The sequence below is a fragment of the Babylonia areolata genome, chromosome 24 (genome assembly GCF_041734735.1).
Source record: "Babylonia areolata isolate BAREFJ2019XMU chromosome 24, ASM4173473v1, whole genome shotgun sequence".
NCBI lineage: Eukaryota > Metazoa > Mollusca > Gastropoda > Neogastropoda > Buccinidae > Babylonia > Babylonia areolata.
The window spans coordinates 38,642,500-38,657,399 of NC_134899.1; the positions used below are offsets into that span (position 1 = coordinate 38,642,500).

Sequence of the window (14,900 nt, forward strand, 5' to 3'; positions counted from 1 at the left end):
TCAATCCACAGAATGCTGCTTAGATCTGGTCAATAACTTTGAATATACTATATCACATCACTAGAAAAATAAACCATGTTTTTCTTCTTGCTCTTCTTCCTCTTTTTCATCCAGTGTTTGAAAACATGTATGTGCTTATATGTATTTAAAAAAAAGAAAAGAAAAGAGATTAGAAAAAAAAAAAGTAGACCAACCAACCATTAAAACAACAACAAAGAAAGGAATAATGAAATGATAATTAAAAAGAGACTTTCCAGTAAACATACACTTAATTAAAATCAGTCTGCGCAGCCATCAGAGGGCCTGTCACCAAGGACCTTCTTAATGATCCTTGGATTTAAAGAAACCTGCCATCACCACATTTAAAAATCTACACAAATCGTTTACTGTAAAAGAAAAAATAAAAAAATAAAAAAGGTGTGCGTCCACCCAAAAACACCATTAAAATTACAGACAATGAAGAATGCCTGATATTTTTAGTGTGATCACCACACAATGTACAAGTCAAAAATGCAAGTATGAAAATCAACAATGGCACCAGTTGACTGAAACCAACACCAGAATACAATATCCATTATTGATAAGACTAAAGCATAACTTTGTGTTTTGTGTCACATCAGTGTGCATACAGTTCATGTATCTGAAATTGCGTGCCTCTGTGTGTGTGTGTGTGTGTGTGTGTGTGTGCACGCATTCACATGTGTATGCATACAGGCATTTCTTAAAAATACATCAATTTTCTGAACTCTTGCATTTGTTTCACAGACTCATCATAGTAAAAAACAACAACACAAAAAACCTCAAAACATCAAGACACTGTGCAACAAAAATATAGAAAAAAAATTACACAGCTGGTACACATGGCAAATGAAAACACACATGCACACACACACATGCACACACACACACACACACACACACACACACACACACATACACACACACACATATTATCACAGCTTCATATCTCAAAGATTATCCGAAATATTAAAAATGAAAGCAGACAATGGAAACAAAAAGAACTGCACAGTTCACAGGCAATTACAGACCACTGGAATAGAAAAAGAAAGGAGACAGAATGAATGAAAAGAAACTAATTGAAAAGATGGTTTTAACTCTTAAAAACAATAAAGTAGTGAGTAATATATATATATATATATATATATATATATATATATATATATATATATATATATCTTTTTCAATAGAGCAATAAGATTGGAAAATACTGAACTTGCAAAACAAATGAGAGAATAAATAATCAACCAACCAACCAAAAATAGATAAATGAATAAATGAAATAAAAATATACATAAGTAAATAGATTTTTTAACACACCTAAAAGCAAAAAAAAACCCCCAAAAAAACCAACAACCCCCCAAAAACAACAACAACAAAAAAAACAACAAAAAAGAAAATTAATTTTGTTCAATCATACTGTTATCATGTCTAACCTGTAGATCAAGCAACTGCTTTTTATTTATACTTCTTAACTCACTCTGGACAAATAGTTCGCTCTCTTGCTTTTCCCTACAGATGACCCATTTGTTAGGGCCAGGGAAAAAAATCACAAAAAATACAAAACATAAAGTAACTGAATGAAACTCACTGTACTTGACCCACTGACCCCTCTCCTCACGTCGTGTGAACGACCCCCCCCCCCCTCCCCGCCCACCCTCTTCACTGTTCTCAGAAGATGAATCACTATCAGTACCTACTTTCTGGTAGCTTTCTTCACTACAGATACTTTATTCAACATCTTCATCATCCTCGTCGATGTTGAAACCTTCAGTTTGAAGCATTTGGATCACTTCAGCAGTGGTAAAAACCTCTGTTGTGATCTAGTTTGCTCCAAAAATTTCCACTTCTATCACCCGCGACACCATTTTTGATACCTATGCAGATTAGCTTGTCATGTAGGGTCCTGAACTCGCTGGCTCGCTGTGGAGTGTGTTGTTACAGAATCTCATGAAGGAACTTCCATTTGACCCTTGACACGTTCGCAATGTCCGGTGTAGCTGCGATTGTTATGCTACCCCATGAGGAAAACGTGGACAAATTTTTAATTGTCGAAACCACTTTTATGTTCCGTTGTCCGGAATGCTACCTTACGTCAGGAACACTATAGCGTTCCATCGTCTGGAGTGAGTTAAAGCTGGTGTGGTATAGTGTATACGGATCAGTCTGCAGGCTTTGAAGCCTCCTTGAAACTGCAACTGATCTTGCACATGTATCTTACTATCTGCTAACATAACAGTGATGAATACCAATCATGATACATATATAAAACATATAGCTGCTATCACATCTGACAAGATATAAAATAAAAGCAAACAGTAAAAAAAGCAAAAAAGAAGTCTAATTATTCACACTTCTCTCACATCCATATTTATGTACATAAACACATTAAGCATCAGGCAAATGATGCTGCCATGATTAACAGAAGTATGCATATCTGCGATGCACACAAATCTGCACCAATTCTGATAATGTATAATATATAATACACACACATATATATACAGAGAAAAAAAAATCAACATATTACATATTCAGAAAAAAATAAATTTCTGAAAGCCTTACACATGCACACGAACACACACATGCCCTCTCTCTCTCTTTCTCACACACACACACACACACTTGTACACACTCACATGCATACACTTTTGAAAAAGACCAAAAATCAAAGCTGCCTTTTTGCTGCATTTAAGGAACACTTTAAACCCACAAACACTTTCATACCAGTCTTTCGTAGTTGATGAGATGCAGGGAGGCAGAACATCTTTCTTCCCAAAAGAACAACAGCCATTGAACATCAAGAAACCAAACACTTACACACGCAATTACTTATTTATAGTGGACTTTCAGGGCTTCTGTTAAGTTAAAAATCATGGGGGTTCCATGGAATCGTTTACCATAATTCTAGGGTTTTTTTTTAGACAAACTCAAGGTCACTGTCGTGCTGCACGTTCCAATCAGATCTGCATTGCTACTCACTAACAAAGGCAGACACACCTTCCAGTCATAATCATCTTGGTTTCTGGCCCAAATATTGGTTATGATGAAAGGAAATAACTCTTCTTTGTAGATGATTCTAGCATTAGACTGAAGCTTACATTCAGGATTTCTACTCTTTTTATGTGTTAGTTTTAGAGAGAAAAAAGAGATAAAAAAGAAAAAAAAGAAGAAAAAAGGACGACCCAGGAACTCTTGATGAACATGTAATGCTTCATTTTCATGTTCAACACATCAGGAATGTTTATAAATGTGTTATCAGAAGCCCAAAGTCAATGCATGTCCTTCAGATTTAGGCATGCTGGATGCCTTTAATGGGCACACAACACACCGGACAATGATTTTTGAACAGTGAACCAAATACACACACACACACACACACTCACACAAACACATAACTGCTGATGTTACAGCAGAGCTCTATGCCCAGTTTATGTACTATATACTATGTAGGCATGAAGGATGCCTTCGATGGGCACATGACACACAGGACAAGTCACTGAACAAACAGAAAATTAAATAAGAACACATAAAATTATTGCCAGAAGTCTTTTCTCAGTCTGTGAGATAATGGCCTCAGGCATACAAATCTGATCGTCACAAGAAATACAGAACAAGTCACTGAACAGAGAACCAAACAAATGCACACAAAATTAATGACTTTACACTATAGAGGCTGTGAGATAATGGCCGTCAGACACACATCTGATGGGCACATGAAATACAGATAATGTCATTGAACAGACAGAGAGCCAAACACACAAGTTATTGACTTTACACTATAGAGGCAATGCCCAGTGTATGAGATGATAGTCATCAGGCAGGCAGCTCTGATGGGCACATGACACAAAACAAGTCACTGAACAAATACTAGACAGAGAACCAAACAAGCCCACACAAAATGAAGAATGACTTTACACCATAGTGGTCTATGCCCAGTCTATGAGATGTAGGCAGGCAGGACGCCTTCAATGGGGGCACGACACACAGGGCAGCGGTCGTTGAACAGCTGATGAGCACAGCGGCTGCAGCAGGTGACGTGCTGGCATGGCACAAAGATGGTGTTGCTGTCCTCAGACAGACACACCTTGCAGCGGATGTCACACACCACTGGGTCAGGAGCGTCTCCGCCATCGTTCAGGGCGGCTTGTGCTGCTGCTGCTGCTGGGGCTTGCAGAGCTAGAACGACACAGAATGGTCACTGTGAGCATGAGGGAGAAACATATTGTGTACCCTTATTCAGTTCTTTTCTTCAACAGTTGTAACTCAAAGTACTTTACAATGTACATGTATGTATTAAACTCATAAAACAATCACTGCAAACGGGCAAGATGCCACTCATCCAACTCACACAAACTTGCATACACACATAAACTTGCACAAACACACAAACATTTTGTCAGTTTCATTTTACTATAGAGGTCAAATACTACATTGTTAGCTCAAACCTCCAATTTGACCCTGGGTTTGAATCCTAGTCACCACGACTCATGAGTAAGGGATAGAGATTTTTCTAATCTCCCAAGTCCACAGATGTGCAGACCTGCAAGAGCCTGAACCCCCCACTGTGTATACTTGTATGCATGCAGAAGATCAAACATGCACATCAAAATCCTGTAATCCATGTTGGTGTTTTGTGGAAAAAGAACATACCAAGCAGGTAAAAGAGCATGGCTACATTGCAGAATAAAAATATACAAGCCCACTCATTAGTGAATGTGGTAGTTGCAGCCCGTGAACGCAGACAAGTCAAAGAAGAATTTCCTGTCTTTTGAGTCTCTCATAATACTACTGTCAACTTTAATTGCCCATTGTCTCTCTAATTGCCCATTGTCTCTCTGCAAGTAGCATATCTGCATCTGAAAATTCAGGCATCCATCCTTTCCATCCCCTTCCCTTCTCCCCAACCCTGTGCAGTACTCACGTGCTGCCTGTCGTCCTGCCTGTCTCCTCTCTGCCAGCAGGGCCTGCATCTGAATCCTCAGGCTGTTGATCTGGGATTCCTGGTAGCTCATCTCCCTCCTCCTCCTCTCCAGCTCCTCCTCCCTGGCCTGGAGCTCCTCCTCCCTGGCCTGGAGTTCTTCATCTTTGAGTGACAGCTCTAACCGGTGCTGCTGTATGATAGTGTCTTTTTGCTGAATGACTGTGTCTTTTTGCTGAATGACAGTGTCTTTTTGCTGAATGACAGTGTCTTTTTGCTGAATGACAGTGTCTTTTTGCTGCAATGCAGTGTCTTTTTGCTGCAATGCAGAGTCTTTCTGGTGGAGGGCCTCTCTCTGCTCACAGACGGTGGTGAAGTTCTCATCAGCTGCCTTCAGTGTTCCCAGCAGGATGTCCTTAGTAGGGAACCGACCTGCACACAGGGGTCAACAGAAAAATTAAATAAGTGTACATTTCACATTTTCAGTTTATTATCGTACATGATGCATTTTGCTTGTCTACTTGCTGGTCTTTGTTGTGAAGCAACGAGTGAAAGAAAAATAACTCATCTCATACACTTCAAAGATGGTGTGCAATTGAGCAGCTGTTTGTGTTGTGTGTGTGTGTGTGTGTGTGTGTGTGTGTTGTGTGTGTGTGTGTGTGTGTGTGTGTGTTGTGTGAAGCACAAGTATGCTATGTGTAATGTGTGGAGTGTTGGCCAAGTGGTAACGCGTCCACCTAGGATGTGTGAGAATCTGAGCGCACTGGTTCGTCTCCCACAGTCACCAGTATTTTCTCCCCCTCCACTAGACCTTTAGTGGTGGTCTGGACACCTGTCATTCAGATGAGATGATAAACTGAGGTCCCGTGTGCAGCATGGTCTTAGTGCACTTAAAAGAAAGAAAAAGAGTGATACAAGGCATGATCATGGCAGTGACTAAAAAAACAACAACAAAAAACAAAAACACCCCCCCAAAAAAAAAACCCAAACAAACCATCATGTTCATCACCATTCTCATACTGATCTAGGCAGTAAGCCTGTAAAATTTCATGTTTTGTATCAACAACCTCAGAACTGGTGTTTTGCAAGTTCAGAACAGAGTACAGAACAAAAGCTCCTGGAATATTTGAAATATGATTTTTAAGCATGGATGTAAAATACTGCGTATAGTTAGTAGAAATCATAGCATTTGTTTTCTCCAGAAATCATTCAGTATATCAATATGGTCCCCCATTTCCTTGTTGAGTATGAAACAGATTTGTTTGACCACTGAAGAATCATCTGAATTGTAGAAAACCTTATAGTGGGAGATAGATATAACAGAGAGATCTATAGGGAGACAGGAGGATGGACTATGGAGGAATGTAGAAAATGGGAAGAGAAGAGAGATCCCATTCAAACAAATCTCTGAACATCAACAAAAACAAAGAAAAAAATCCTACTGTTCTTGAACACAAAATTTGAATAAACAACAAACAATTTTTTTGTAACTGAAGAGTTAAGACTAAACTTAAAGTAAAATTTTCAAGAAAAACTTCAGCCACTTTGAGATTAATTAGATCCAGTATTATAACATTTCTCCCTACCAAATCAATCCATCTGTATTCAACTCATTTCAAGACTCACTGACCAGTGTGAAAGAAAAAAGTGAGCACAGCATGACGGACTTGCTGTACGGTGTACTGACTTGTGCTGAGAGCGGCCGTCACTGCACATGTGTCCAGCGTCAGTGCCCCTGGGGGGGAGGTGGTCAGGTCGCCCGTGATGCTGCCTGTGTTTGTGTCTGGTGAGAAAAATACAGAAAAAAGAAAATAGCAGTTAGTTAGTTTTAAGACTTGATGCTAACGAGCAAAATCAAAAAGAAAAACACAAAAAGCAAACCAAACTTATACTGAAGACAGACAAATGGATACACATGAAGTATGATAGATGCACACACACATATAACACACACACGCACACACACACACACACACACACACACACACACACACACACACTCAGAGAGAGAAATAAACTGTCTGATTCTCACAAAATCACATAATTCTTTTTAAACAATTCCTGGTCCAATAATAAACAAACATGTGTTGAGTGTATCCATCTGAATTCTGATGAAAGAAAAAAACAACAAACCCCCAAAAGACACACTGAAACAAAATGACCAGCCAACCAATGAGTTGTTCCTGAATCAGAGAAAACAGAATATAAATTACAAGAAAAAACTATTCTGACAAGAAAACAGACAGTAAAATTTGTCCACTGAGTCTGGTGAGAAATAAAGAAACTGCCAAATCCTATCTCTGGTAAAGATCTAGTAAAGAAAATATAAGATGAAAGAAACAGGGATAAGACTGAAGTAAGTTCTATCTGAAACAAAATCACCAAACTTCCTCAACATTTGTACTGCACACATGTAAAACCTTTTTTTTTTTTTTTAAAGGGTTGGGGAGGTCTTTAAAATTATGTCCTTTAATTTGGTATAAACAATAAAAGAACAAAATATATATATATATTTTTTTTTTAAAACAACAAAAAACTTGAAGTAGTTCAAGAAAAATTCATGTTTTCCTTTTTTTTTTTAAACTATATATTCAGTAAACAAACTTTCTCCAGAAAAGAACCTCTAACTGATCTTCACTCTTAAGTTTTATCTTCAAAGAGAATGCGAGAAACGTGGAGGAAGAAAGAGGAAGAGGATGAATGAGTGGGAGAACGACAGAGGGTGAAAGAGAGAGCAAGAAAGAGAAAGGGGAATCGGGGGCAATCAGAGAATGAGAGAGAAAGAGAGAGAAACAGAGACAGAGACTGAGAGAGACTGAGAAAGAGACTCAGAGAGTGAACAAGAAACATCACAGTTAAAATCTTAAATCATACTCATACTGATAAACAAACGCAAGAAAAAATAAATAAAGTTGATCAGTGACACTCACTGGAGGGGCTGGAAGTTGCTGTAGCAGTGGGAAGATCTGCCTCTGTCAGCACCTGAAAAAAAACAACAACAGTGACAGCCATTAAATCATGAATCTAATGGAAAAAGGTATTTCAAGGTTTTGCGCTCTGTTCACTTGTTCAAAGTTAAGAAAAAATCACCAGGTCTACATTATCGTATAGATATCATACACTTGCAATATGCATGCATCTGACTTAGTGAATACTCAGAGCAAACACGCACACACACATACACACACATGTTATAAATATGCATATGAATTATGATAATATGCAAATCTTGAATAAATTGTTAGACACTCCCATACAGTTTCAAGACAGAGAATTAGTATAAAAAAAATAACAAGAAAAAACAGAAGAAAATGTTGTAGATATCGTACAATCAAAATAATAAAAGAGAAAACTAAACTCTTAAGTAAAAAAAAAAAAACAACAACAAAAAACAACAACAAAAAACAAACCTCCAATAACTCATTAACTGTTAAAATATATGGCATGACTTGACATCTTTTTTTGGAATACTACAACGTACTGGCATTATTCCTCATTTCAAAAGCTGTGGACCATTTTATATTCTTGTTTGTTAAGTTTTTGTGTGTTGTTGTGATGTCATGCACACATATATATGTAATTAAGTTTTTCTCTTCTTCAACAGTTGGTTTGAACAGATACATTGAAACTGTCACGATACAAATCCAATGAATTTGACAGGACAACAACAAACAACCATGAAGAAGAACCATGTTAAGTTGCAACTGAACTCACATTATAAATTAGCAAAAAAGAAAAAAAAAAAAAAAAAAAAGTTCTCAGCAATACTCAAACCCAAGGGAGAGTACTTTACCTGTGCCTGAGCTGCCTGCTCAATGAAGTGCTGTCCCTTGACGGCCAGATGGGGGCAGGCCGGCATGTGGTGTGCGTGTTGCTCCCAGGGGTCGGAGCCCTGCCGCCATTGGTACAGCCCAAGGTCGCAGGAATAGCACTTCACTTTGTCCGCACAGCCTGGGAAACGAATAATGTCACATAATTATAATATATGTCTTAATTATTTTATTCTAAAATAACCACTGAATTCCAATGATTTAAGATTATCAATCAAATGGCCTTTTAAAATATAATCACACCAATAAAATATCTTTTTTTGTACAATACGAACTACATAAACAGACAATATCATATGTAATCTTACTTTTGTGACAATAACTAAGGAATATCAATATCATTATTATTAATAATATCCTTAAAAACACACACACACACACACACAACACACACACACACATCCCTCTCTCTCTCTCTCTCTCTCTATATATATATATATATATATATAGAGAGAGAGAGAGAGAGAGAGAGAGAGAGAGAGAGATTATGTCACTACTGACAACATTCCAAAGGCAAATTTAATTTTTTTTAAATAATTATTATTATTATTTTAATATATCTTTTTAAAAAACTTTGTTTGGTGATAAATCATCAGTGTGCTTGCAAAATTTGGTTGAACATGAACATTATTTTACTGATGACATAATGCTTGTCTTTACTTTTTTTCTTTCTTTCTTCTAATATCTTATTCTTATCTATGAATTTATTACCTTATTATTCAATTTACACAAATGCAAAAATAATGGAAATGTTGAAAAATTTACAAACAAACAACAACAACATAAAAGTAAGAACGAAAGCAATAGCACCATCACAAGTACCACCTCCTCACTACCACTACCTCCCTTCAGTTATAGAACAACAACAACAACAACAACAACAACAGCAATACACACACACACACACACACACACACACAAAACACCAAGATCTTGCATAGCAACAGTGCACACAAGCACTTTTTGTTGTTGTTGTCTGCATCGTCTCCTTGTAAAGCATAAAATGGCAACATATAGATCATGATCCTCATTATATGGTAATCAATGAAAAATTCTGAATGATTTTGTGTGTAAGTAGCGTGTGTGTGTGTGTGTGTGTGTGTGTGTTTGTGTGTGTTCTTTGGTGGGGGAGAAGAAGGGGTATAACTATAAGAAAGGGGGAGACAAGGGAGCTTACGGAGGGGCTGGGTTAGAAGGGGGTGAGGGTAGATAAACTGTTAGAATGGGCAGACAACTATCATAATACTTATACCAAAGAAATAAAGTAATAAAATACTAAAAGTGAGCTCTAGAGAAATCAAGAATAACAGCAATCTGAAATATCCAAGCAATCATACCTGTGAAATAAAATCCAGCCTGGGCCATTAATGATGGCTGAAGATGATCATCCCAAGAACTGTGGGGCCAGTTGACAAAAGTTCCAAGACGTACACTTTCCTCTTCATACTGCGGATGACAAATGGTGTAGTGTCGATCTGGTGATGATTTGTCTTTCAGTTGCCTCTGGAGATTTTTCAGTCTGATGCGTTCCTCATCTGCTGTTGAAATATTGCCAACATCAATCAGCAAAACACGAGGACATGAAACACTTTTTTCAGCATGTGCCTGTTGTGGCTGATATACTGTGACAGTGTTGAAGGGTAAGATCAGTGTACAAAACACACACTGCACATCACGTGTGGCAGTCCTGTACACAAAACCCTCCTCTGCCCATTCAATGCAGTCTGGGCAGCCACTATCTGGAAAAGTCTTCAAACGACGACTCGCAAATAAACTGGAAAATCCACCCACTGGCGGCTCATATGGGAAAGCGAAATTTGCCTGTTGACTCAATACACTCACATATGAAGGCTGAAGTGGAACCGACTGTGTGACATTATTTGTGTCTGGTTCTGACTCCGTATCCGAGTTAGATTGTTCTGAAAGCGAAACTGTACTGTCGTCATGATCGTTATCACCCGCATTGTTATTATGTACCGTTTCTTCGCTGTTGTTGGTCTCATCCTCTCTGCCATTAGTTCTTTCGCGTACGCTGTCATCTGCATTATCCCTTTCATCCTCTTCGTCACTTGTGTTGTGTGTTCTTTCAGGCTCAGGGAACAACTGTCGTCTGGCACGCTTGACGCTGGGATGGTTAAGTACGTCGTCTGCTGTGGAATTGATCAAAATCGGACATTTTTCACTAAGTACACGATGTACTGCGAGTGGAGATTCTCCTTCCCAGTCCCCGTATACGACACCACAACTTTCACAACAAACTTCATCCTTACTTGCATCAGTCCTTCTCATAAATCCTGCCTTTGCAAGTTTTGCGGGAGAGTTCGAAATGCTGTATTTCAGATGAATCGGAAGAGGTGTGCGCTTGAAAGAGACGAGCCTAGTCAGCTCCGGTGTGATGCAAGTGAAAGTAGAACCATCCATCTTTGTAATTTTGATAAACTTGCGCACTTCCAAGACGTATAAAAGTCTCCGTCGATCAAAATGAAAGTCCACCAATTTTTCACAAACAATGGTCAGCCATTTTGGATGCGATTTTTGTAAGGGACAAAACTCTGTTTTAATTTCCGGGAAGCAAGCTGGCTAAAACCAGCTTAATGTCCCGTCGACTGAAGAACATCCCATGGAATCTGTGTTGCAGTTCACAGTGGCTGCCCCGACTTTACAATCTCTAGAGTAAATCTTCTGGGGTTTAAACAAAAATATTATGTATTTTAAAGAATCGGGAAATAATGAAAAGTTAAACTGCTGACAGAAGGTTCATAGTGAGTCAGTCGTGGGACTAACTGCATGAGGGACGTGGTGGCGGTCTCCAATCTGGACAGATGGAACTGACGCTCCGTGAATGACCCACACCGAGTCTAGCTCCTCGACTTCTTCTCGGTTCATCTTCAGCTTCAGTCAACCCCGAGGCCGTGAACAGTCTGGGGTGCCGCACAGACTGACTCGAGAATAAATTATTGTTCACCAGATCAGTTCCCCCATGTCTGTCTGTTGTGTGCCGGATAACTGAAGTATGGGTCGCTCAGTGTAAAAGGTTTTCCTGTCCATTCTGCAATGTTGTCGGTCCATCATTTTTTTTCTTTCTTTTTTTTTCTTCCCAACCCGTCGTCTTCCTCCTTCGACAGTTCTTTGGCGCGGTTTGTTTTAGCAAGACATCAGTTAGATCTAAATTGTTTGTGTGACGTCCCGGATAGACCATACCAACGTAGCTTTATTTTCTTATTGAAGTCAGTGATATCCCCAGATCATTATAAGGTCCAGCATGCTGCTTGATAGTTTAGCGCACTTTAGTTATTCATTATTGATATGATTAGTGTATCTGATATTTAATAGGTGTATCTTGTGATAGTACCTCATTTCCGGTAGCTTGAATTCGTAGTCTTTCCAAAACCGCCAGGCCGTCACAAGGGTCAACTTGTCTTGCATACACTGGGCACGAGAAGATGGAATTAGTATACAAGTATACGCAGGAATCTGATCTTGTTTCACGGAGATGTTGCTGTCCTCAAAGAAAGGTTTCAGCATGGACAACGCTGATGTTGATTTCGCCGCTATTCCGGCGTGAGAGGATTTCTGGTTTGAGTCCTTCAGTCATTGCCGACAGTGGATCCCAGGTAGGTGAACTGTTGAACAGTTCCTAGCATCTGTCCCTGGACAGCCAGTTATTTCAGCATTGATGGTGGTGATGTGGCTAGCTATGACTTTTTTTTCGGCGTTTATTTATATACCATACAATTATTTTGGATGTTTCATCCAGCCTTTTAACACTGAAGCTAAGCGAGATTAGTCTAGCTCTATCTGCCAAGCCGTCGATGTCGTCTGCGAAGCGAATGTTCCTGTGCTGACTCTGCTCTCATGGTCTTCAACCATGTCAGTCATCAGTGATGCGTTCCAGGAATATGTTGAACAGCGTGGGAGACAGAAGGCAGCCCTGACGGACTGAAGTATGGAACCACTCTCCAATGGCACCCTGTGTGAGTATCGCACTGGTCGTTCTGGAGTATAGTTGCTGGATGCTGTTGATAAGCTTTTGCCCGATGTTATTTTTTTCCCATTGACCTTGTCTAACGCATTCTTGAACTCTATGGAGACTCAGTGGTGTTGGAGATGTTTTTAACAAAGGGTACGCAGGTTAAAAATCTGTTCGATGGTATTCTACATTTGCAGAATCCAGCCTGTTCTTCAGCAATGATGATATCTGCTTGCGGCAGTAGTCTGTTTAGATTTATTTTTCATATTACTTTATTAGCATTGCTGATCAGCCTGATGGTGCAGAAGTTCTGCAATGATGTTGTCCGCCAATGCCTGTTGCCATACTACATTTTAGCGACTTCACTGCTGTTACAGTCTCATTCCGGAGTACTGGGAAGTCATCCTCAATTGATAAATCTTACAATGTTAGTGCACTTAGGTCTCCTCTGCTCTGGTGTAGAGGTCAGAGCAGTACTTGATCCACTTTCTACGATGTCTTGTTCCTGTGTGAGACAGTTGCCATTTTGTCTTGGATGGTGATGACTTTACTTTGTTTCTGTTTGGTCAAGTTTCTTTTTATTATTTGGGAATATTTCTATGTGTTGATGATGTCAAGGTTTTTTTTTCAATGTTCTCACACAGCTGTTCAGTGGTATTTTTTGTGTCTATCTATCTATCTATCTATCTATAATCTTAAAGGCTTTTTTGTGTTGTTGCTGTCCAGGTTTTTTCTGAATGTCTTCACACAGTTGTTCAATCCAGTATTCTTTCTTGACCGCGACTACAGAAGCTGATTGTTCTAGTCCGCAGCAGGGAACTTAGTTTAGGTAATGTCATGTGTATGTTGAAACAGAACAAACACAACTGAATACCACCAATGTGATTTGGCAGCAGTGCGGAATCTCCTCTAATGTGTGGCATCCTGGTGATCTGATATCAATAGTTCCCTGTGCAGACATCAGATGACGAAAATGAAATTGAATGTAATGCTTCCTGAGCATTAAATGAAAGTTCTCTGAAGACTACCGGCGCTCAGTGGGACAGCTGCAGACGAACCTCAGTGGGTGTGGTAATGAATGGAGGGCATGGAAGGAAAGATCGTATATGCATTACCCCCACCTCCCGAAAACCATTTTTACACACACACACACACACACACACACACACACACACACGCAGTCGCACGCACGCACGCACATACGCACACACACACACACACACACACGCACACACACATACACACACACGCACACATTGTTGTTTTCCATGTCACTTTCTTTTCGCTCTTTTTCATTTTCGTTCAGTTGAATAACCCTGTCAGAATGGTTAAGACGTTCAGCTGCCAATATGTAAAGGTCCACACACACACACACACACACACACACACACACACACACACACACACACACACACACAACTGCATGATGGAATTGTGAATTCGCAATTATTAAACGTAAGCTTCAGCAAGTTCCGACTATTCCTTTGGAACAGTTCTTACAAAGTTTTAATGCTTAACTCATTTAGCCCTGCGCCCGGGCATTTTTTTTTCACGTTTCTATCATATATGCATAAACCCAATGAAAGGGAACTAACGTCTTCAGTAATTTCCAGATATGTCCACACGTAATTTGTAGGACAAACAGTATATTTCTTGCGTTTTTTCCGCGTAATTACTGCGAGGGAACCTGCCGAGGCTGTAAACACCCAAGGTTATTAAATGGGTTAAAGCTTTAAATGCATTTATTGAATATTAGTTTTCAGGTACGGCAGCTTTAGTGCTCATACACTTTGACTTCCCATTGGCCGTTGTTGCGGAACATAACCACAATTACAGGCATTTTGTGCACGTAGAAATATTGAAGTATTCTGCATTCTGTATTCCATTAGTTTACTTTATCGGGTGGGTAGAATCTTACCTGCATGGGATGTCATCTCGGCCTTTTCTTCTTCCACACAAAATCATTTCCATAGAAAATACCATACCTTATCAACGTGAAACTGTCGTGTGTGTTTCAATGTATTAAACACTCTCGCGATGTCCGTAATTGAATCTCAGGTTGCTCCTCAACGGACTTTCGTCACTGAGTTTCATATCAATATTATTTTTTCCGTGAAATTGTGTTGTCGTGGGATCAGAACTGGTCCTTTTCAGAATGGTT

General features: G+C 39.2%; 1 protein-coding gene across 1 annotated transcript; it reads right to left on the reverse strand.

Moving 5' to 3' along the window:
* Nucleotides 1-1,279: 1,279 nt before the first annotated feature.
* On the reverse strand, nt 1,280-11,267 carry LOC143298633 (uncharacterized). The gene is made up of 6 exons (XM_076611512.1): nt 10,107-11,267; nt 8,733-8,890; nt 7,870-7,921; nt 6,570-6,722; nt 4,943-5,371; nt 1,280-4,197 (listed from the first exon to the last, which is right to left on the reverse strand). The coding sequence occupies exons 1-6, from the start codon at nt 11,188-11,190 to the stop codon at nt 3,959-3,961; spliced, it is 2,115 nt and encodes a 704-aa protein (XP_076467627.1). The 5' UTR covers nt 11,191-11,267; the 3' UTR covers nt 1,280-3,958.
* Between the last annotated feature and the right edge of the window lie 3,633 nt (nt 11,268-14,900).